We start from the raw sequence: 25,379 nt of genomic DNA on the forward strand, positions 1-25,379 counted from the left end.
AGCCTCACCTTCATGTGAGGGGCTCCCTGAGCTACCAGTGCTCCTGGCGTGGGGCCAGGCATGCAGCAGCCTCCAGGCATGGCCATCCGGATGGGGCTGAGTCAGCGCAATCCTGTGAGAGGTGAGTACCAGCCTGAATGATCATCCCGCTCCACCACACCAGCCCTTCTCTCCTGCAGAGAATGACCCTAGAACCGTCCAGAGCTGACAATCTAGAAAGCATCACGCAAGGAGGCATGGAAAGTGGGAGGTCACATCCAGGCGATCTGGGAGGGAAATGATGGAGATGCCTAGAGGGAGAATTGAAGATGCTTTGAGAAAACCCAGCTTCCCAAGTAGACGAACAAGCCGTGGGAAAGAGCCATATGAGCAGTCTCTAGACCTTTAAGGGTTCCTGAGTCCAAGGACCAAAAAAATGACCCCAACCCCACAGAACTTTAGGTTTCAAGCCCTTGCCAGATTGGTTTCTTTTAAGACATTTATTTAGAAAAATAACCCTGCCCTACCCTCCTCCCTCTGGGTCACCGAACTTGGGCGTCATGCTTGACCTAGCTCTGGGTCGGGCCTCCCACCCATTTTAAGGTCCAGGCCATCCAGCCCCCGGCGGCGGGAGGCCACGCTGCGGGCGGCTGCACACACTTCCAGCTGCCGCGCGTTCCCGTCCCCGGGCTCTCGATCCTGGGGTCCGGTCTCGGCCTCTGGGTGGCGAGAGGGCGCTGGCGGAGGAGGGCTGCCTGGCTACAGTCTGTGCGCCCCGCCCCTCCCGAGGCCCCGGGAGTAGCTGGAGACGGAGGCTCTGCGCTCTGCTCGCCCTCCCTGGGGGAGCTCAGGGCTGGAAGCGCGGGGAGCTGACGTGAGGCTGGTGGAAGGCGTGGGCGCTGTACACCACCTCGGGGGGCGAGGGCGCGCCGGGGGCCAACACGGAGCACAGGGGCTCATGGCTGCTCAGCACCGACGTGAAGTACTTCATCTCTTCCGTGAGCTGCTTGATCTCCTTCCGCAGCGCCGCGTTCTGCTTCTCCAAGTCTTCACTCTCCTGTGAGCGGAAAGGATGGACACTGCAGGTTACTATCAGGGCGCAGGGGAAGATTGGGGGGGACGTGGAAGAGGCAGTGGGAGTTCCGCATTAGATTTACACTAGCACGGCCAGGCAGGGCATCGGTGACTTTTTCTGCACATGTGAGTGTGTGCACACGTGTCTGTGGATTTGTACGTGTCATGTGTGTGGATGCGTGCGGTGCTGTGCTTTAGTCCTGCGCTGTGCTCAGTCGCCCCCGACTCTTGGCGACCCATGGACTGCAGCCCGCCAGGTTCCTCTGTCCATGGAGATTCTCCAGGCGAGAATACTGGAGTGGGTTACCATGTCCTGCTCCAGGGGCTCTTCCCAACCCAGGGATCGAACCCAGGTCTCCCGCGTTGCAGGCAGATTCTTGACCATCTGAGCCGCCAGGTAAGCCCGTGCATCTGCATAAACACATGTATATTTGCACATGTATATGCACAGCTGTTTAGATCAAACCATGTGAAATTGCTGATATTTATTTTGACCTCGGAAAATGGCAGTTGCCTCCGGTCCCAACTAAGAGAGATATGTGTGTGTGTGAAGGCATGTGCGAACTGCAGGTACACGCATAGGTCTCCGTAAGTGTGAGAGTTGAGAGTGGCAAGTGCATGTCCAGGCCAGTGCATGACCAGCCAGAGCTGGAAAAATGGAAGAGCCTGTGAGACTGACTTATACTAATTTCACTCTTTTCTGCTGTTACACTGGTGTGTTTGCCCAACCTTCCCAGCATTTGCATTTAGTCTTATGAACGGAGTCCTTGGTTAACTGTCTACTTCACCCAGATTCTAGAACATTTGGGGTCTTCTAAATGATAAATGGTCAAACTCCAGCAGAGTTCTCTCTCCCAGCAGCTTGTACTGTAGAACTCTGGGTGTGGCCCAGCACCTGTACTTTCTTTTTTTCCAGAAACACCTTTACCCCTTGCTTCAGGGAACCATTGGATCCATGCTAATCAGAAACCTCAGGACATCCCTGGTGGTCCAGTGGTTAAGAATCTACCTTCCAATACAGGGGATGTGAGTTCAATCCCTGGTTGGAAAACTAAGATGCTGCAGAATCCCTAAGTCTGCATGCCACAACTAGAGAAGCCTCTGCACTGCAACTAGAGAGCAGCCCACATGTGCCAAAACAAAGACTCAGCGCAGCCAGAGAGATTTTAAAAAGAAAGACAGACTCTGGGTAAAGAGCACTGATTACCAATCACTTCATTAATTCATCAACAATTACACCCTGGTAATTAGCATTTACTGGAAAACAATCCCACCTTCAGAAAACCAGGGGAATTGCATTTCCAATGTGATTTTAATGTTCACACTCCTTGACTCAGACAGACCGTCTTTGCTAATCATTGGTACCCACAGAGGAAGAAAAAATGGCACTAAAGATGCAAATAAATTACATTTCTGTTCAAAAAGTGACCTAATATTTGGATTCCAGGTCCTATTTTTCTTGTTCTGTTTCACTTAGGTTAGTGTTTTCCAAGCTTGCCGTGACATTAGAACTAATCTGAGGGCCTGATAAAAATATAGTTCCAGGCACTTCCTGAAATCTAGAGGTTTGAACTCAGTGAGTTTGGGATCTGGGATTTGAATTCTGGGAATCTGAATTTTTAACAAATGCCCCAGATTATTCTAATCACCAGACAAGTTTAAAAACAATAGCTAGTAATGTTAAATGTGATAATAAATGTGTTCTAACTATCCAAGCACTTATTAAGTGCCTGGCACGGAGTATGAACTCAAGGGCTTGTTGACTGGCCGCCTGATGACATCAACCGATGGATCAGAAGTTGACTCAGAATTACAGTAGGCAGTGAGCAGATGTGTGATAACTTGACATTTAAAATTTGCTTTAAAAAACCAGCTTCAGGTTAATGAGAGAGTTAGTTACACTGCTGACTGCCCTAACCCCAGCAAATGGGAGTTCTTTTGAAGTGGTAAGGAGAACGTGGCCTTATCCATCAAGGCAGCTTCCGGCGGTTTGTACAGGACAGACGCTAGCATGCTCAACCTCAGCCCAGCATTTCCTGTGTGTGGCCCGGGGCTAGAAAATGTGTCCAGGTCGATACAAAGGAAAACCCCATCTCTAAAACAGGGTGGGGAGTTGGGATACCAAGAGCCATGATGGTGGAGACAGGGGCACTGGCTGCTGCTTCTGCAAGGTGTGACCAGCTCATTCATCTCACCAGTTGGTTATTTCCGGGCACAATCCAGAGAGAGGGCATCCCCTCTCTTTACCAAAAGGTAAGATAAAGCAACACACGAGACTGGGGGGGTGTTGGCAAGACGGGAACTGGGGGCCGGGAGTCCTGGCCCCTTCCTCTAGCCCTTTTCCTCGCCCCCTCTGAGAGTTTCCACTGGTGACAACATTTACTGTAAGTTCTGTGCTCCGAAGAGCCTGGGCAAACCCCGAGGCAGAAGGGAGGGGCGGGGTAGGCGGGCCACAGGGACCAACCGCTCTGACCTTCTCTCCGCCCAGAGGCCGGCCGGCTTTCGGGAAGTGACAGCGGGCTCTTCCTCCCTAAGCCAGCCCTGCTGAGCTCCAGCTTTGTCCTCTCCCTCTCCCTGCCCCCTGGGAGATCCCGGAGCTCTAGGGGAGTGTTCACAACCACCATGGCCTCTAACTAGAAAACAACCAGCTGCGACAAGAAACTTGTCTTTACCTTGGGAAGCAAGACTGCTTCCTGCCAGGGCCCCAGAGAAACCTGCACTGCCAGCCCAGGGGCCCTGCAGCCAGCCAGAAGCTTCGCAGAGGAAGAGCCTGACTTCCCTCGCAGAAGCAAGCGGCCGATCTAGGGCTCTCATCCCCACCTGCCCGTGCCCGGTCCACGGCACTCTGACCCTCCCTGGGGCCCGGCATGCCCTGCAAAGGGTTCACACAGGGACACCTGGCTTCAGGACACCTGGGAGCAGCTCTCCACCCATAAGTACCATGATCACAGCCCCCCTAATTTCCCCCTGAATTCCCAATAGGGCCTGGAAACCGAGGAACTCAGCAAGGGAAAAAGAAAGTAACATTTAGAAAGTAAATTTTAGCTTCTAACGTGTGTCTTCTCCTAAGGTGTGTGCGGGTGGCGCTGCCCTTGGGCTTCCACATAACCTGCTTTTTACTTTTTGGAATTCATTTGGATCCTTTAGGCTCCTTGCAGTAACCCTCTGAGGTGGCTATGTGAGGCCAGCCCTTATCATTGTCTCCATTTTACAGATGAGGTCAACTTAGACCCTGGGAGAAACCTGTTGCACAAATCCCCACTCCCATCCCTAAAGGACTACAGGCTGGTGGCAGCAGCTGCTGAAACAAAGAGCTATAGATTCACCTAGAGACACTTATTTTCTAACCAGCCCTTCCCCCACCCCACCCCCGACTCCCCACACCCATAAATTTGTTCTCTAAGCCTGTGAATCTGTTTCTGTTTTGTAAATAATTTCATTCGTATCATCGATGTGTGCACACTGCTATATTTAAAACAGATAACCAACAAGGCCCTACCATGTAGCACAAGGGACTCTGCTCAGTGTTATGAGGCAGCCTGGACGGGAGGGGAGTTTGGGGAAGAATGCATACATGTATACGGATAACTGAGTCCCTTTGCTGTCCACCTGAAACTATCAACTAAACATTATTTATCAGCTCTGCTGCTGCTGCTGCTGCTGCTAAGTCACTTCAGTCGTGTCCGACTCTGTGTGACCCCATAGACGGCAGCCGACCAGGCTTCGCCGTCCCTGGGATTCTCCAGGCAAGAACACTGGAGTGGGTTGCCATTTCCTTCTCCAATGTGTGAAAGTGAAAAGTGAAAGTGAAGTCACCCAGTCGTGTCCGACCCTTAGCGACCCCACGGACTGCAGCCTACCAGGCTCCTCCATCCATGGGATTTTCTAGGCAATAGTACTGGAGTGGCTTGCCATTGCCTTCTCTGATTTATCAGCTCTAGTCCAATACAAAATAAAAAGTAAAAAAAATAAAAATAAAAAGACACATTTTCTCGGAGGTCCAGAAAGTTTGAGTGGGTGACTGATCCAAAGCCCCAGAACCAGGTAGATACAGAGCAGGGCTGGGCTCTCGGCTTCTCCATCTTCAGTCCTGTGCTCCTTTCAGCCTGCCCAGTGCCTCTCTTGAGAGACTTGACGACTCAGGGTCTCCGGCGTCACTAAGATCATTAGCCTTCTAAGAGAAAGCTGGGTCTTGGTTTGGTGATCCTTCAAGACAACACAGTCTTACTGTGTCTTACCCTGAGTCAGTCATACTCTTCCAAACACAGAGCTAATCATCACCTCCTGCTCTGAGCTGGGATGGAGTCTAATGTGCAGCTACTCTGTGAGAGGGTTGACTTGGGCCAGACCATCCCCAGACCACAGCATGGTCTGGAATACATGGCAACGGGGGTGGGGCGGTGGGCTCCATCAGGTAACAGTGGACAGGGGTCTTGGTCCTGGCTCTGGCTGGGTGACCCTCGGTGACATCCTTTTCCTCTCTGAGCTGCAGTTGCCTCACTTTAAACCAGGAAGACTCGACCAACACAGTGATTCTCAACCTTGGTCACACACTAGAATCAGTGGGATCCCTGGAAAGTTTTACTGATGCCTGATTCTGATTTAATCAGGCTGGGGTACACCTGGGCATTGAGTTGTTAAGGGCTCCCCAGGGGAGTCTAACGTGCAGTGAATGTTGAAAACCACAGGATTAGAAGTCCAAGCCCTCTCTAACTCTCAAATATTTCAGGTTTTAAATTGACTACCTGTGTGTATTAGCCAACTAGAACCTCTAACTGTTGGGAAAGCATAGTTGTGTGTTGGAAGCAGAGGTATGTAGACTCAATGTATATGAGATAGATAGTAGAAACCAAAAATTTAGAAGAGTAATCCAGTTTGAATTAATAATGACTAACATTTCTTGGGCGATACCATGTGCCAGGTACATTACAGTTACCATTACATTTAATCTTTGCAACAGCCCTATGTGGTCGATAATATTACTAGCCACATTGTACAGAAGAGGAAAATCTAAGGTAGAGAGAAGTTAAGTAGCTCGTTCAAGATCACACAGCTTGTCAGTTGTAGCACCGGCACTTGAACCGAGACTGTCTGCCTTCAGAGCCTGTGCCCACCATCCTCTCTTGCCTTTGAAGTCTGTTTAAATCTTATGATATCTGGTACTTATCTCCTGTGAGGCCTCAGCCTGGTTGACTTTCCTATTTCATCTTCCCTCTCTTCCCGCCTCATGCAAATTGAGATGCTAATGTTCACAATTCACCCTCACCTGTGAGGTTACTTGATGCCGCCCTTACCATGAACCACAAGCAGTTTGGGGGTGGCTAAGGAGGAGGCTTCTCGGGGGTGTGGGAACATTCTGGGAAATTCCCTAGTGGAGGGGCCAAGCAGGGGGTCACTGTAGAGCGCTTGAATGATGGGGAATCCCCAGGCAGGTCCCTTCCCCACAAGGAAGCCAGTTGGGACCAAGGCTGAGGACAAACTCTAACCCAAGGCTCTAGCGGGGACTCTCCAGGGCTCCTTTGCAGGGCTTGGAGGGTCTTCCTGCCAGTTCTGGTTTAGTGCCTTGACCTTCTCCTTGAGTTTTCTAATCACACTTTCCAGAAGGGTGAAAATAGTCCCTGTTTTTCTCCTCAGCAAAACCTGCAGTTATTGGTAGGGTGACCTTTCAGCTCCCACCCACACTTTTAATACGAGAGTGGTGTGTGAAGCTCACACCCAGCTCTTGGTTCAATCCCCAGCAGTCTGCAACCCCCGCCCCCCGCCCTCCCCAGGCAGGATAGGGTGGAGCCCACCATTCCCCGAGAAGTCTGTGAACCGAGAGGTAGGACACGTCCCAAGCCATAGTGGGATCTATGCTATGTCTCCCACCAATCCTGGGAAAATAGCCCCACTCCTGTTCCTCACCTGAGGAGGAGAGAAGAATCACTAAACCACAGGACTTTACACTGAATTCTGGAGAAATCTATAGTTTTGAGCCTTAAAGCTGAAGCTCCAGGACTGTCAGCACCTGGTCATCCACTGATATTTAACCACATCTGCCATGCCCCTCAGGGCCCTGCCTGGGGTCCTCTCTTCTGTTCCTTGGCTTTCAGGACCATGACTTCATTGACCTCATATATGAGAAACACTATAAGATGGCTCACTCAACGTCTATCCCAAAATCCTAACTTCTGCTTTCCTCTAGAGAGGCTAAGAAAAGAATTCCTCAATTACCCAGCTTCCCCTGCAGCTAGAGAGGACCATGTGACAGATTCTGACCAATGAGACATAAGCAGAAATACAGGGAGGGAGAGGATGAAGCTGTGCTTCCCTGGGGATAAAAGGGAAAGCCTCACCGGACAAAGGCTACCCTCTCTGGACACAGATTGATGCCTGGAGATTCAGCAGCCATCTTGCAGCCTTGAGGATGAAAACCCCATCCTGAGAATGGCTGCCCAAGAGAGAGAAGGAGCTTGGTTCTTTGATGACATTCTTGTACTATCCCTGGTCTGTCTACTTCTGAGCTTCTTATTTGAGAAAAACCTAAAATACAAATGGTGACTTGTTGATGCCTCTGTTGGATAGTTTTTCTGTAACTCCTGACTGATACCTCAAGTTAGAAAGGATATCGTCCAGTTTTGGTTAAACAAACTAATAATTTCCATCAACATCAAGGTCTGCACTGTTTTCTTTGGTTTTGTTTTAAGCTCCAGGTCTCTGGGACAGAATGTCTGGGTATATAACCGCAAAACTACTCCAGATTCACTCCACACATTCTACTGCATGCATCGGACAGGCTTCTGAATGTTACCACTCCCCGATTCTCAGCCTGAGCTGCACACTGCAGTTTCCTGGAAAGCTTTATTTTTTTTTTAAATCTTGATTCCTGGATTTTACCACTGAGAGGTTCCAATTTAATTGTTCCAGACTGGGTTCAGGTATCAAGATTAAAAAAGTACTTGCCAGGTGAGCTTAATGAACAACCAGCTTGAGAAGTATGTTCATAGCAGATTCCTCTTGAAAATAATAAAACAATATAAATATATACAGTTTGATTTTGTTATATTTATGATATCATATTTATATATTTATATTTTGTTTTATTAAATGCATTTATGTATAACAGTATAAATAATATAAAGAACTTTAAAGAAGGAAGAGGACATTTCTAAGTAAAAATTTTTTCTAAAAGTAAATGGCTATTTAAGGCCAAGAGTCATAGTTGGTGAAAATTTCAAGTGGCCAAGAACAGTTCACTTTTATAGAAAGGCAAGAGGTAGAGGACTTATCGGAATCTCATTAATGATAACTTTATCAAATTATTTGTCCTGTGGATTATTAAGCTCTGTGAGGACAGGAGCCATCCTTGTCTTCACTGTTTCATCCTCAATGAAGGACAAAACACTGTCTGGAGAGAAAGACAGTGTTTTGTCCTGGGACTGTGCCTGGCACACGATAAAGTGATCAGTAAAATTAAGTTTCTTGACTGCCAACTTGGAGTCTGTAATAATTTACCAAAATCTGAGACCTGCATTTGAAGAGTCTGCTAAATTTGTGAAATCCATGAAATTTCCCAGGGAGTGTTTAACCAAGCATTTAAGTACTTTTATTGCTTCTACTTTTAACTCTAGAAGAGTTACAAATGAGTGTTTGGTGGTGATTTAGTCGCTAAGTTATTTCTGACTCTTGTGACCCCATGGACTGTAGCCCACCAGGCTCCTCTGTCCATGGGGTACTCCAGGCAAGAATGCTGGAGTGGGTTGCCGTTTCCTTCTTCAGGGAATCTTCCCGACCAAGGGATCAAACTCGGGTATCCTGCATTGCAGACAGATTCTTTACCAACTGAGCCATCAGGGAAGCCCACAAATGAGTATAAGAGATTCATTTTTTTTTTTTTAAGGCCTGCTTAGCAACACTTTTGTTCCCCAGACTGAAGCTGTGGAGTGGAGGCAGCTGAATTACAGCACTGTCAGAACCCTGCATGCAATTTCCCTGGCTTTAACTTGACCTGTCCCAACCAAACGAAGCACCTGACCAACTGTCGTGAAAAACCCAGCCAGGGAAACAGTGTTCTTAAAGTTTGTATAAACAACTGGAAAGAAGGGCATACATTTTCATATAAGATAATGTTTCTGATATCTTCATGTGATTGATTTATAGGAAAATGCTGGCCTCTCTGCATTAAACAAAATCTTCTCTCCAATGCAAAACTGACAAATGCCCTATTGCTTTCTTTTGACATTTGCTCTCGCATTATTTCACAAACAGCCCAGTGAGGTGTAATTGTTTTACATTTTGTAGATCAGAATTTAGGTTCAGATATATCTGCCCTCTCCCTGTCCCCACTGAATTTGAATTTATTTTGCTGAGGCCCCCACCCCCACCCCATCTGGTTCCTGCTCCCTGGGGCACAATGGCCTTTTTTCCTGAGTTCCTCTTCTTGAGCTCACAGTCCTGGGCCCCACAAGGCATCTTTCTGACCCTTGACAGGCCCCACAGAGTTTGGCCCGAAGGCTCTGCAGATAGCACCCTCTCCCGGGATCTTCCCAGGCTCCTTCCCATGACTCATATTTGATTTCAGATGTCAGAGCCTCAAAAGAACCTTCCTTGATCACCATTCCTAGTCCTGTCCTCAAGTCACTGTTAACATTGCACCGTTTCGTTTCCTTTGAAGCCCTCTTAACTTCGTGTGATTAGTGAAATAGTAAATAACAATTGGTCAGTTGATTTTCCATTGTGACTTCTGATTGAATGTAAGGTCCCTGAAATCAGGGACTTAGTCTGTCTTGTCCCTGCTGAACTCTCAGCACCTAGGGAAAAAAATGCCCATAGGAGGCATTTCATATATAGTTGTACAGCAGAAAGAATCATTTCTGTCGACATGAGCTCCAGTACAAGGAATATGGCCTTTGATTTGTCATTTTCTAGACTACCGCACCCTCTTAGCAATAGGCATATTTTTGTGCCAGCTGAGTAACTAGAAAATATTTTAGTAACAGGCTCATCTCGTGCAGGAAACTGCCTTCTAGCACCAGGAATCTAGCTCTGAACTTAATCCTTACTCGTGAATTTCCTAAGAGCCTTAGGTCATTCTCCTTGGTTCCCCTCAATCTAGTGTGACCAGATGTTTACTGGGACAGTCCCAGTTCATAGTATCGTCCTCGTGTAATTTTTCACTAGTGCCTGTTTTCACTCTCAAAAATGTCCCTGTTTGGAGGATAAATTATAAGATCTCCTACCAAAGCCTTTCTCCTAAATTCTAACTCAGGGATACCCTCACTGTTCTCATCCTCAGTTTCCACCAGAATTTACTCAGGGTCTATTTGATCATTTTCTTATGTTTTTGAATAAAAAACATACACTATAAATACATTAAAGATATTTTTTTAAAAGTATACCCACCCATGATTCTAGTCTTCTAAACACAACCCTTTTCATCTGTACATGTTGCCATCTTGTGCTTTTTAACAAATAATAGCAACCAAAGTGTCCAGCATTAGAAAGTCATGTAAGGCAAACAGCTGATCATCTGTTTGTCAAAACAACCATTAAAATAATAATTATGGTGATTTTTGTAAGTGTGACAAAATTATGACAGAAAAGAAAATATAAATTTGAATATATACTTAGAGTACACTTACAAAATCACCTTAATTATTATTTTAATGGCGACCTCAACAAACAGATGATCCACAGTTTACCTTACGTGGCTTTCTTTTTTTTCTTCTTCAACTGTTACCTTAGAAACTTTATTTGGGACAAAGAAAATAAAAGACAAACAAACTTTCCATTAAATCTGTCCAGTGTTAATGTAAGTCATATTCATTTAATACCATCAACATAGCATTTAAATAGTCTTTTATTCCAAAACCCCTACTCTTTTTATTTGAATTTTTATACTTCATGGGGAAAAGTGGGCATGGTTGTGCCCACCTTATAGATGGAGAAATGTAGGCAAAATTTTGGTGATTTATTTCAAAGCTAGCAGTCACTGACAAAATTAAGAAAATGAAAGCTGTTGTAATGCTTTTATGAAGTTCTATAAGTTATACCAAAAATACTCTATTGAGATATTTACCCCAAGATACGTATTAAGAACCAGTGGTTTAAGGCCAGGTAAGCAATTCCATGACATTTAAAATAGCCATAAAAGTAAGTCAAATAGAATAAATGCTCAAATTTGAAAACTAGGTTCCTATGGTTTTAATGACAGCTACAAATTATATTTAGTTTGATCTTTACTTTTACCTTTGTTTACAAACTTTGTTTCATTATATTTATTTGTTGTTGTTCGGTCACTCGGTCATCTCTGACTCTGCAGTTCCATGGACTGTAGCCTGCCAGGCTCCTCTGTCCATGGACTTCTCCAGGCAAGAATACGGGAGCGGGTTGCCATTTCCTACTCCACTTATGTGGCTTTCTAACGCTGAACATTTTGCTTGCTGTTATAAATAATGGTGTAGTGAACATCTTCCAGCCCTTGGTTAGTATTTTTATAAAAGGTTGTGTAAGATACACAGTGTCATTGGCTGTGAATGTATATGTTAATTATTACAACAACCTTGTTGGGATTTAGGTGTTGTAATTTTAGCTGTTTTTTGTTTTTTTTTGGCCTTGCTGCGTGGCACTGGGAATCTTAGTTCCCCAATCAGGGATCAAACCCATGCCCCCTGCAGTGAAAGTTCAGAGTCTTAACCACTAGACTACCAAGAAAGTCCCAAGTGTTGTAATTTTAAACAATTTATTTTGCTAACAAGCTTTTGGAAAGTTTCTTAATTTCATTTTAATGTTACAAGTTATTGATTACTAAGAAGAAATAAATTTCTTTATATGTATTCCCTAGTAGAGCATTCTCAACCAAGGATAATTTTGACCCCCCAGGGAACATTTGGGAAGATTTAGAAATATTTCTGGTTTTCATAACCAGAGGGGTGAGGTGGTGCTACTGGCATGTAGTAGGTAGATTTTAGATTTTACAAAGCTGGAGACCAACCCCCTCCCACACACACAACAAAGAACTGTCCAACTCAAAATGTCAATATTGCCGAGGCTGGGAAACCCATGGTGTGTATTGTTTTCACAATCAGAATAGAAAATTGGGTTATGTTCATTTCAGTAGGAAAAAATGTTACGTAAGCTTTTTGTTCATAGCCTTTGCCCACTTACCTATTGGCATCTTGAGGTTTTTCTTAAAAAGGCTGTTCTTTCTATACCGTAAGTATTAAATCTGAATTTATTTAATTTGACAGAAATATTCCCCTAATATGTCGTTGTCCTTTTGATTTCGGATTAGACCTTTAAGATCTTTTTTAAAATAAAGGAACTTTGACTTCCCTTGCGGTTGAGTGGCTAAGACTCTGAGCTCCCAATGCAGGAGACCCGTGCCCAGTCCCTGGTCAAGGAACTAGATCCCTAAGATCCAGCACAGCCAAATAAATAAAATAAATTTTAAATTTAGCCCCTTTCAACCTGGGACTCTCTGCCTTTCTGGTCTCTTACTATGTGCTTGGGTTCTGTTGCTGAACAGTGTCTGGACTTCACGTGTCCTGGTTAATGGCCTACTTCTTAACTCACCCTTTGCAAAAGGACGTGTGAAGGCAACACCATCTGCAGAGTAGAGTCCTGCTCAGCAAAGTGGCACAAAGATGAAAGCAAGTGGTGGGAAGGCAAGAGGTTCGTTTCTTGGGTGTCCTTGAGGAAGACAGCAGTGTCCTCACCAGTAATACATACAGCAGGGTGACCTGGAGCATCTCTGAGTTTCCTTTTAATTCTGCGATCCCATCAAGAAGGGGGCATGACCATAGTTATGGTTATTCCCTCTGCGAACTCCCGTATGGACCCATGGCAGGGTCCCCTACAGGTAGTCTGCAGTCTGAAGGGGACTTTGTCCTGTGGAACCAATCTATGGAATCCCCCTAGGACTCGGGGGGCCTGACTGACTCCTACAGAGGAAACTGAGAAAACCCCAGAGCAGCTTGGGGTTTGGTGAGACTCCCTCATCCTTTCCAAGAGAAAGTAGTCTGATAGCCGATGAAAACAGCTTCATGAAGACTTTAGCTGAGTAGGTGCCGCCAATTTCTGACCTCGACATGTAATTGCATTCAAACAGAAATTCCTTATAGTGCCGCATATACCTGCTGACCATAACCACACTGACCCCTCATTAGCAGGACAAGCAGTTAGGGGTGGTGAATTCCTTGGTGTGTTTTTCCTTCTCAAATGAGAATCGTCAAATTTTTATTCTGATTTTTTAAATGGTACACGTTTATTATAATAAAAAGAATTACAGAAAAGTGCCAGGAGTAAGGTGACTTATTCAAATCTCAACCACATAGAAGTAGCCACGATTAGCATTTTGAAGACTATTCTTCCAGACACCTCTTTATGCATGCAAACATGCCCCCAAACCACAAATTTTACATCAAGAGGATTATACTCTGCATATTCTTTGTCACCTGCTTTGTCACTCAATGCCATGTCATTAACATCTTTCTATGTTGATAAATACGAATCCACTTAGTCATTTTTAGTGCTAGAATTCTAGTGTATGAATGTGTCATAATATACTTATCTCCAAAGCTGGGCATATGTCCCATTTTAGAGTATTGATAACGTGTATACTGTTCACAAATAATGATGAATTGGTCATCTTTGTGCATCATTGTTTCTTCAAACTCCTGTAGGTGGAATCGCTGCACCAAAGAGCAGGATGTTAATATTTATTGCTTCACAGCTTTCTTTAAAAATGGTTTCAATGGCTTTAATCTAGTGCTTACTTTCTCAGCTAGGCCTAATGATGGAGGAGGAAAAGTGTCAACTTTGGAGGATGCTGCTTAAAGAACAAAAGAAAAAAATTCAGGAAGGGGTTCAAGGAGGATCGGTCTTCACAACAGTCCAAAGGAAGAGGCTGTGTTGCCTAGTGGTTAGGAAGATGGGTTCTGAAGTCAGACAGAACTAGTTACAAAATGTGTGACCTTGGACAAGTTACTTAACCTAATACAGAAATGACAAAATAAGGTTTTTGTGCAGATTAAACGAGATAATGGCAGGTAGAACACATAACGCACAGCGCCTGGTATATAGTTGTGTGTTCAATTAATATGTTTTTAATAAACAGAAGTTCAGAGCAGTAGAGGCACAAGAGAAATGTCTTTTCCATGGATAGTTCACTGATTTTACACTGAACTTCTTTAGGCTGGAACTAGCAAGAACATTCTTTTGGTGGTTTTCATTTTGCTTTATTTTTTTTACCTATGACTTCTCTATACCAATAAAACTTACGGTATAATCTCCTAGAGGGAGGAAAAAAAACTGATAGAATGAAAAAGAACCATAAACAGCCTTCTTGCCCAGACCTTACCAGAAGACCAAGAACAACACTCTCCTAAGGAGGCCTGGGAAGTGAGCATCTTCGCTGAGCTTTGCTTCTTCCATTACTTAATTTTCCTCCAGTTATACAAACTTTATTCCTCACAGCATCAGCTTAATTTCAGACATAATTTATCCTCCTGATGTTTGCTATATATATTAAAGATCTACCCTGAACCTATAAATCTTTCTCTCTCTTTTGTAAACTAGTATGAGATCTTTCACACTAGAGGCAGCCCCAGGCAAACACCCATCCCTCCTCCAATCTAAGTATCTGAAGTTCCAGCTTCCAGATCTGACCCTGTAAATCTGCTTCTCTTCCAGTTCCATCCTCAAGGCCAGATCTGACTTGTCAACATCATAGCTCTGGACTAATATTACTGCCTTTCCATCACCTCCTCTACTTTTAGCCTTTTCATGAACACAGCTTCTCAATTGATCTCAATTCTCTTTCCCACTGACCTGGGACACAGACTCAAAATCCTTCCTTCTACAAGGCACCAGAGTATCCTACAATTACCAAGATAACCACACAAATGAAACTGATTCGCTGTCCCATACAGTGGCTTGTTTAGTGCTGGAGACCTTAAGATTACTCGTTAGAAATTCCAATTGACTGTTGTCCCAAAGGACTGAGATATTTATGCACGATGTTCAAGGGATAAAACATCACAGTGGAAGACAATTCAATGTTTGAGATCATATTAAAAAATAAATCATTCTAATGCACATGTAATAACGATCTATATTGGGAATTTAATATCTATATTATACAAATAAAAGCACGTAATAAAAACATCCAAACTATATAAAAAGGTACAAAAATGCAAAGTATCTCTCTTCTGCTTTAGACCTTTTATCCTACTTTCAGAAATATGATTCATTAGTAATTTTGGGGGAAAACTTACTTGAAGATTTTTAAGCTTATACACATATGCACATACATCTTTTTATTTTTGTTAAAAATATGCATGGAAGAAAACTATACTCCAGACTCATACTTATTCACTGAAGAGTATAGAAGCTTGATAATCTTTTCAGAGTAGCACATTCAGATTTAACTTGTTATTTTAATACCTTCGTGGTATTCCACTGAATAAGCCAACTCTAGTTTATTGAATGAGTCTCTTACTGATGACCATTTAGCTTGTTTCCAGTCTTTGCTATGACAAGCAATGCAGCGAGGACTATATCTACATGTACATAATGGTGTAATCTGTGAATATGTTTGTAAACAGATTCCTAGATGTAAAATCGCCAAGTTACCGCGTGTGCGCACTAGTAACTTTGGACATGGTCAAATTGCTCCCTAATGGAGTTGCACCAACTTACACTTCCAGTAGCATATGGTGGTATCTGCTTCACCATCATCTTGGCAACATCGTCTTTTAGCAACATTTTCTGTCTTTGTCAGTCTGGCAGAGAATGTAACTGTTGCTTTAACTGTCCTTTTCCTAACTGAGGTCTAGCAGCTTTTCTGTATTTATTTGCCATTTATTTTTCTCTTTCTATAGATTGCCTATTCTTATTATCATTCATTTTTTCTTTTGTTTGTAGATCATTCGCTTATTCATAAGGGCTCTCGTATATTAAGCAAATATGCCCTTTTTTGGTCATATGTGTTGCAGGTATTTTTCCCAGTCTTCACTTGCTTTTGATTTTGCATATTAGGTACTTTGAACTGTATAGACATTTTCACTTATGTATAAAATATACTTTTTATTGATAAATGTGTATCAATCTTTCCCTTTATGGCTTCAGGGTTTTTCATTTTATCTAGAAGACTTCATCCCAAGATAAATATTTTTAATGCTAATTTTTCAAATTTCTTTAATTATTTCTATATTTAATCTATATGCATTGTAAAAGAAGTGAAGACTCCAGCTTTTTTTTTTTTTCAGATGACCAACCAGTTTTCCCAACACGATTTACTGAGTACTTCATCTTTCTCTTGTTTCAAATGCCATCTTAGACATTTCGCATTTTTACTTGTGTCTTAGGAACTAACACAAATTTGAGTCTATTTGTCTTTGAGTCTATTTGTATTTGGGTCTCAAATCTGAGTTTGTTTGGAGGTCTACTTCTATGTTCTATTCTGTCCAATATTCTATCTTTTCCACATTGTTTTGATTTCTATATTTATAATTCACTTTAATATCTTATTCAGCTAATGGTCTCTAATTACCCTCCTGTTTTAGAATTTTCCTAGAAATTCTCACATTGTTATTTTTCACAAGGTATTTAGAATATCTAATTTAATTTCCTCCAATACCCAGAAAATCCTATTTTATTCAGATCACATTAAATTAGATAAATTTTTAAATTAACTTTAGGAAAATTGCTATCTTTACATAAGACATATTTTTTCAATTATTTGAAATTTTTAAAATCACCTAGAAAAATTTTGAAGCTTAAAACAGTTAAACCCTGTATTTTTTTGTTAAATTTATTCCTTCTTTCCGTTTGCTGTTCTTGGTATTGTAAACAGAATCTTTCTTCCATTTAATCTAGTTTGCATAAGAAAGGTTATTACTTTTTGTGTTAACTTTGAAAGCTGACTGGGTTCTAATATTTTTAATAGTTTTTAGCTGATTATCTTGGATTCACTTATTGGTGACTAATACCTTTTGAAAGTGAATGGCTCAAGATATGACTTTCTCCTTTTTAATCAATACCTTTACTATGCCTAACGGACTCGATCCTTGACCGCGGGAGAAAATGAACTGAGTGTGCTGAGTGCTGTGGGAGGCACCAACCAAATGAGAATTAAAGCAGAGTGTGGGGGAATTCCTTGGAGGTCCCGGGGTTAGCACTCTGCGCTTCCACTGCAGGGGGCGCAGGGCCAATCCCTGGACAGGGAACTAGAATCCCACATGCCACGAGGTGCAGCAAAACAAACAAGCAAAAAGACAGAATGTGGACACTGCTGATATTACGATTATGAAAAAGAGCTCCTCCTGATTTGGTTTACGTGAGTGGTAGTCAAGGCCAGAGATGTATCACATTGGCATGAGGTTAAACCTCTTATTGAAAGCACCAGCTTCCCTACTCTGCTATTTTAAAAGCAATCTACACACAGAGTGTTGATGCAAACCACTTATAGGATAGATAGAATAATGTTTTTGCTATTGTAAGAGAAATAATAGTGACAAAGTTGAAACCGAGAAATCAATCGTTACCCCGGCATATAAGAGGCTAGTGTACTAATAAGAACATGGTCCTTACTTAGGATCATAGCACTTTCTAAACCCTGGTCTTTTGCATCTTGTTAGGTGAGTCCTATGGCTGTGTCTTCAGGCCAGAGAATGGTTCCAGAGCCTCAACGTGTGGAGACCAGCATGGAAAGGAATCAAGGGCAAACCAAGCACCCAACCCTAAGAATGCTGGTGGTGAATAGAAGGCTTTCTACTTGAATCACAAACATGATTAAGAGGATAATGGATGCAGAAGATGGGTGATTATTGTCTGAGAGGAAATGAACATTTCAGATCACAGTCAATCTCTCTGTTTGATGGTGGCAGATTTGTATGTTGCTGCCAAATTTCAGATAACAGCCAAACCCTCTGCTTGATGGTGGCAGATTTATATGTTGCTACCAAAAGCTTCTACCCAAAGTCAAGAAACATAAGTCATATTGGTGGCAACACTCAGACTTGCTGTATAAACTCTGTGTTCTACTCACTGGCCAAAAAGTGAAGGTGAATGCCACGGTGCTCAGAAGGAGTGGGGAGGAGTCTGTGTCCAGGTATGGCAAAGATGAGAACATTCTAGAGACTGAGGCCAGGGGTTTGAGTGTGGACACGGTGACTACATGACTTGGGTTCCATGGACCCCCCTAACCCCAGAGCGTATCTTGGTATAGTCTTGACTAGTATAATCAGATGGGCTACATCTTCTGGCTCAAACTCTTTTCTTGCAAAGAGAGGCAGCAGAGTCAGTGTTGAAAACCTTGCCATAGCAAGGAAGCATGCATGTCACCCTCACTGATATGTCCCCAGCGAGTTGAAGAAAGACCAGGGGGTTGAGTTCCCAGGGAGAGAGTGACACAGCTTGAGTTAGGGAAGACTCCTCTGCTCCTTTTGGGAGGCAGGGGGCTCTCCACCACTGGGTGTGATAAGCATACTTTGGGGACCATGTCAAGAGGGTGTCGTAGAGAGTCTTGAGCATCAAAAGTGTGTCTGAACTTTCCAGCCTTTAAGAAATCTTTCAGCCCTGAGATCCTGTGATTTATATATAAATATAAATTCAGATGCATAAAACCTTAGCTCTAGTCATCTTATTTCTTATAATGGTAACTATCATTAATATTACTCTTATTATACTTAAAATTTTTGAATAGTTATGATATGCCTAGGAGGACTGAGCTTGAGCTGTTTATAGGCACTCTATCTATGAGGTAGTCATTGTCCCATTTCCCTGATAAGGGGACCGCAACCAAGGGAGGTAAAGAACATCTCTAGTCTAAGGTGGGTCATACAGACAGTGAATGGCAGAACCGGGGCTCGCGCCGTGTCCTTATGACGGCGGCATTGCTGAGCCATACATAGTTTCCTTTCTTTTTAAATATTGCAAACTTATAAAGCCTATAGCAGGTTCCCAGTTTCAGAACATTGTCTACTTATACCAAAAGGTAGACTTTATCCTTACTAATTTTATTTATTTGTCCATTTGCTTGTTCTAAAGAATACTGAATAAGAATCAGACACTGATGGAGGCAAAGTGAGCGATCATACATTTTTCAAGCCTAAAATAGTACATTGGAGTGTCGTGAGCCCCTAAGCCATGGTGACATAATGGAGAACACATCAGCAGCAGGGCCACCACCAGCTTAGCATTTAGACTACTGATCACAATTACCAAAGAGAACAGACTTAGTGTGCATTCATTCTTTCTTTCAAGTCAACAAATATTCATGAGTATAAAACTACGTTAGCATGCATTAGAAGACATGTTGAATACATTTCAAATAAAACACAAGCAACCAATCAGAGATCTTCACACTACCTGCTCTCTGGTTCTTTACAAAGTTAAAAATGGTATCTTTCAACCTAAAACTGCATCTTACTTTTCCTTGATGGGATTAACCCACTCCAGTACTCTTGCCTGGAAAATCCCATGGACGGAGGAGCCTGGTAGGCTGCAGTCCACGGGGTCACTAAGAGTCGGACACGACTGAACGACTTCACTTTCACTTTCCTGCATGGGAGAAGGAAATGGCAACCCACTCCAGTGTTCTTGCCTGGAGAATCCCAGGGATGGGGGAGCCTGATGGGCTGCCGTCTGTGGGGTTGCACAGAGTCGGACACGACTGAAGCGACTTAGCAGCAGCAGCAGCATCTTACTTTTCCTTGATGGGATTTACCAGGCTAATCTTTCAAATAAACATAAGCATATTCATTTTTGATGCCAATTCCCCTTTTTATCATTGGAATGAATTCCTGGGATGCTAGGGGTCTGGGAATGGTTTGGGGTGGGGGAGAGCACGGGGAAGGATGAGAAAGGACAGTATTGCTAGAGGAAGGGCTGAAGGGAATGAAGAGAAAGGAGAGTGGAATAAGGGTTGATTGAAAAGGAGCAAATTAAAGGGCAGGGTGAAGAGAGCCGAGGTGGTGAGGTGAGGGAGGTGAGGAGAAGACTTTTCTGTAAGAAGCATACAGCCACGATTTGTTAACACTGACCAGGATCTTGCGCTGCTGGAGGAAATGCAGTTCTGATCACCCAAGGCCCCTGCTCAAGCCAGGGGTCGGGGCTTCCCTAGAAAGTGCAAGACTGGTGGCAACTCAATCCGGATGATGACTGTGCCAGATACATGCCCTTGCAACTGTATCATTCACGGACCATCTTGGGATATCATCAAAATAGAAATTTTAAAATCAAACCTTAATAATGTTCAGAAAAGAAGTTGTGGGGTGCAGCACCCTGTGGACCTCCTTGTCCCAAATGCAGGGCCTGGAGTGGCTGCCCCACTGGCCTCCCAGGGGATGGGAATATATATATGTGTTCCTAGCACTGTGAGATGACAGACTCCCTCAAAGCACATAACACCGTCTGAACTGCTCCTAAAGGCAGTCGTGACTTCTGCTGTCTGGGTCCACGTGGGATGGAGCTCTCTGAGGTTATCCCATCCCTGAGCAGGTGGATCTGCCTTCCACCAGCCTCTGAGCTGCCCATACTCAGCTCCTTTCCTCCACATGCCATCCTGGGGCTCATTTCTCTTTCAGCCTCCTGGCCCATTTCCTGCGACAGAATCTTCTCCACGCACCCACCCCACCTGTATCCCTCAACCCTCCACTGACACCCCCACACACACATCTCCACACAGGCAGACTCAAGGCTCCATCCCGGTGTCCACAGGTTTGTGGGGAGCAAAGCCTACAGTCCGAGAGGCCGAAGAGAGGTCTGAACACTTACCAGGTGGAGGGTGTCAGCTTTCTGTGTCTGCCTCTGCCGGCTCTTCTGGGCGGCGATGCGATTTTTCTCCCTTCTCTGAACCTTTCTCACATCATCAGATGAGTCCTGGGGAGCAGAGGTGATGAGAATTAGGGAAGTCTACTCCTCTCTTCTGAGCTGGAGCCGCCTCTCATGGTGATTGGAATCCTGCCGTCCACCCTTCCATTTCTTCTTCGTTATTTGCCTGTCCACACCCTAGTGACCAAAAGGCTGAACCCAAAAGGGAACTCTTCCCCACACTCTGTTAAACTCTCTTGTGTCTCTGTAGCTTTGGCCAGAAGATACAGGAAGAGGGCAAAAGAGCTTGAGGCCTCAGGAGGGCTGTATTTGGAAAAAGATGGTTAAGGCGACGAAGTATGTTTCATCACCTCTCCTGTTCAGGGCTGCTCCACCCTTACCCTGTCACATCTGGCTTAGAACCTTTTTTTTTTTTCTAAAATGTTGTTGAGCACTTACTATGTGCTTGCTTCTGTGCAATTGTTTTTCCCTGAGGTGCTCTTGTTGAACCCCCCGATTTGATGAAGTTGATATAGGTATTTGCATCTTACATGGGGGAACGAAGGCTCAAAGAGCTTGCCCAGGCGCTCACAGTACTGTAGCAAGTTGCATCCTGCAGTGCTGAGTCTGATGCCTCTCCACGCCACTCCCTCACCCACTGCCAACTACTTCTTCCCTGGTGTGACCTCTTGGGGCTTCTATTGCCCATCCCCCCCACCCCCCGCCCCAGTCTGAGGTCCCCATCCCAGATCTGCCTCTTTGTCCCCTGCATTCCCTTCCTTATGCTCAGTGACCCTGACATCCCCCAGGGCACCCTGAGCACAAGGCCTAGTACAAACTGGAGACCAGGAACAGTTTTAATGATGGAGATGACCTGGCCCTGGCAGGTAGGAGACGGGTGCTTCGGAGGACCCGGGGACCTTTCGTATCATCTGAGTGCCTCCCACAGATGGGCGTGTGCTCTACTTGGGCAGAGAGGTTAGTTCTGGCTTTGCACAGATGCTACAGGGTAAATGTAGAAGTTTGACTGAAACCCTTCTGCACCCCCAGCTCTGTCCTGTCTCACATCCCTGCAGGCTAGAGGGACACAGTTCCCAGGACAAGAGTCTGCCCGCCCAAGCATATGTCTCACCAATGTGCCCAGTACTTCCAGGCCATTGCAGTCAGAGGGCAGTGGGTTAGATAGGAAGGAAGTGCTCTTCCTCTCAGGGCTTGGGGAGCTGGGTTACCATGAAAGCCATGAGTAATTTCCTTCCTAAGAAGAGCACAGACTTCCAGGCGGTCTGAACAGCTCTGATACGGTCTCGAGCCAGGGACTGGATTGTTTGTCCTCTAGAGGTCTCTACTAGGACTCCTTCCTACCTGCCTCTCTTCTGTCAGGTATTGATGACAGAAGCTGTAGTATATGTTTGTATACTTTTATTCAGGCTGCAGCGTTTTCAAGGCCCTCTCGGACACCCGTGTGAAGGAAAGAAGGCAGTTTTTAAACCCCAGAGCTGGAGAAGACACTGTCCTCCACCGTTGTACTGGATGAGCAGGGAGAGGACTTCCTGCGGAGAGGGCTGTCAAGGAATGTGATGAGGAGAAAGCCCCAGGGAGCGGGAAGCAGCCAGTATGCTCATGGGGTGTGTGTGTGTGTGTGTGTGTGTGTGTGTGTGTGTGTGTGTGTGTGTGTGTGTGTGTGTGTGTGTGTGCATGGTGTGTGTGTGTGTGTGTGTGTTTTCTTTTCTTTTAGCAACCCTCAAGCTGAAAACTTTAGAGTTGGAAATCACAGTCTTAGACACCCAGAATCTCCACCCTCACCTCTCTAGTCTCCCCAGAGCTGAGCTACAAGGGAATAATTGCAAGAGCCCAGAACCACCTCCTGATTCATTTCCTTCCTCCTCCAGCCCCCCTCGCCCCGTCCTGTGCCAGCAACAGGTTCTGGGCTGGGAGGTAAGATAGAGCCTTCTGAGCTGGGGTCCCCCTCCTTCTAAGTTGCCCTCGCCGACTCCATCCCTTCCTCGCCTCTCCTGCCGGCTGTCTCCGGAGCAGCCATCGAGCTTTCAGGGTGTGCGTGCCCTCAGCCCCGCATCAGCGCTCCTCCCCACCCGCTCTGCTACCACCTTGGAGAGAGGTAGACTCTCTCTTTTGTGCGACCAGAGTTCTTTGGTGCCCCTTCCCCTCTCGGCTTCCTAGAAAGCTTCGTGGGATGGGACCCCAGATGAGGTGAAGGCGATGGGTACCATCAGGGGACGCAGAGAGCATCCTCTGGCAGGAGGGGCAGAAGGATGAGGGTCTTCGCCCGAGATGCAGCCCTTGAGTTTAAACAGGATGCTCCAGCCACCAGCCATCTCCTGGGCCCTCAGCGTCCCTGGGCAGAGGCCCAGGAAGCCTGGCCCTCTTCCTGCTGCCCCAGAGCCTCAGGAGGGAGGAGGAAGGAAAGGCAGGACCCTACCTGTTTGCCGGGGGGTGGAGAGCGGCTGAAGCTGGAGTCGCTGCTGTCGGAGCTGTGAGGCATGGCCACGGTCTTCCGGGCTCTCCACGCAGCCCCAGGCGCCTCGGGGCTCTCCTGTCAGCAGCCGGCCTCCCTTCCTGACTGCTCCCCGTGGGCCAGCAGCCCACCGCGCTCCGCAGGGCCCTCCTCGGCGCGCCCTGCCGCCGCCCCCGACCCCTGCGTCCTCCCAGCTCTGGGGCTCAGAGGCTCTGCTCCCCGCAGGGACATGTCGCCTGCCTGGGCTCGCGCCCTCTCTCTCTCTTGTGGTTTCTGGTAACTCGCGCTGGAAGTCACATGGGCGGAAACTTAAGTTAGAAGTTAAATTGAGAGAAAATACATATCTGGGAAAAGACCCACCGAATTATGTGAAAGAATGAAAAGAAAAAAAAAAAAAAGATACACAAAACCCCAGATACCTTCCGACTGTTTGAAAGGCAGAACAGCTCACTTCAATTGATGAAGATAAAAAGAGAAAAACAGCCCAGGGAGGGAAAAACCCCAGCCAGAATTAGCAAGTCCGTCTTCTGTCAGCATGGTCAGAAAGGAGAGGACAGCAAGGAAAGAGTTTCCATTGTCACCTGACTTGAATTTTAAACCGAAATGAAAGCCACAGGCTGGGATTTCTTTCTGGTTTTTCACCAAAGCGGCTGCCTGTCCTGGCTTGCGGGGGGAGCCTTCTCTCTTGGGGTGGGCTGGGGGTGAAGGGACCCAAGGGCTCAGACCTTTCCAGACAGACAGAAGGGGTGGTGGTAGGTCGGAAAGCCACAGGGGCTAGCCTGGAATCGATGTTCTAAGCATTTATTCATCGCCTCTGCCTCTTGGCAGGTGCTTTCTCTAGAGGAAAGATGCCTCCTGTGTTGAAGGTCTTTCAGGGGATCGGGTCAGACTGGAATCTTAATGATTCATGAAGGTCCCAAGGTCGGAGCCCAGTGTGGAGGAACACTTGAACACACACACACACACACACACACATACACACACACACACACACACACACACACACACACGGACACAGAAGTGAGCACTGTACTTAGAGTCGAAATAATCAGGATTTGAAATCTACCTCTATCCCTTAGTATGTCTGTGGCCTTGGATAGCTCACTCATTCATCTGTAAATGAAGGATGATAAAATCTTCTCTGCTTACCTCTCAGGGCTGTTTCAAGAAGCAAATAAAAGTGGATTACAAAGCGCAGCAGACTGTAAACTATGCCGTGAAGACAAGTGTTAGTTGCAGTGTCACTTGTCCTGTTACATGCATGTTTGATAAGTTCTCAATAAGCAATCCCCCACACACCTAGGCTTTCGGGCTTTCAGAAAATGTCTTGTCTTATTCCCCACATGGCTACAAGCTAAATATTTGCTTTACTTAGTCCTCACCGAAAGGAAGTATGGCCCCTGAGGGATGTTGTGTCCACTGGCTGAATTTCTGCCCTAAGACAACACTGTTCTGGAGGTAAATTGAGCAAAACAAAATCCCTTCCCCTATGGAAGTTGTATTTGAGTGGGGGAAGCAGACAGTAAACAAAGGAGTTAATATTTAACACAGCAGAAGGTGACAAGTGGCATAGAATAAAATAAAGCAGGTAAGGGGCAGGGAATTCTGGGGGTCAGTAGGTTGCTGTTTCTGCAGGGTAGTTGCGAAAGGCCTTCCTGAAAAAGGGAGACAAATGAGCAGAGCCCTGAAGGGAAGGAGGGAGTGAATGGTGTGGGTGTCTAGGGGAAGAACATTCCAGCAAGGACCTGAGGTGGGAGAGGAACAGCAGGGAGGCCAGTGGAGCTGGAGTGGAAAGCTGTGGTAGGAGGCGATAGGAGTGGTAGGAGGTGAAGTCAGCGAGGTACCAGGCATTTATGTTGGCCTCGGAGGCCACTGTAAGGGTTTTGGCTTTTGTTCTGAAAGAGATGGGGACCTGCCCTCCCACTTGAACAGTGTTATTCTCTACCTCAGCCACTGTCTGTTCCCAGCATTCATCTAACTGAGTAATTATTTACTTTGTTTTCTCCGGGTGTTCCCTCTTTGGAAAGTCCTCTTTGGAAGGTGAGTGCCGTTTGTGAGT

The 25,379-nt window shown here is 45.3% G+C and overlaps 1 protein-coding gene across 1 annotated transcript; it reads right to left on the minus strand.

Annotated features, from left to right (window-relative positions):
• Window positions 1-464: 464 nt before the first annotated feature.
• BATF (basic leucine zipper ATF-like transcription factor) lies at window positions 465-23,596 on the minus strand. The gene is made up of 3 exons (XM_055436898.2): window positions 23,285-23,596; window positions 20,812-20,916; window positions 465-1,036 (listed from the first exon to the last, which is right to left on the minus strand). The coding sequence occupies exons 1-3, from the start codon at window positions 23,345-23,347 to the stop codon at window positions 827-829; spliced, it is 378 nt and encodes a 125-aa protein (XP_055292873.1). The 5' UTR covers window positions 23,348-23,596; the 3' UTR covers window positions 465-826.
• Between the last annotated feature and the right edge of the window lie 1,783 nt (window positions 23,597-25,379).

Source organism: Moschus berezovskii, chromosome 9, assembly GCF_049115385.1.
Source record: "Moschus berezovskii isolate FMDL1 chromosome 9, NW_MosBer_1.0, whole genome shotgun sequence".
NCBI classification, from domain to species: Eukaryota; Metazoa; Chordata; class Mammalia; order Artiodactyla; family Moschidae; genus Moschus; species Moschus berezovskii.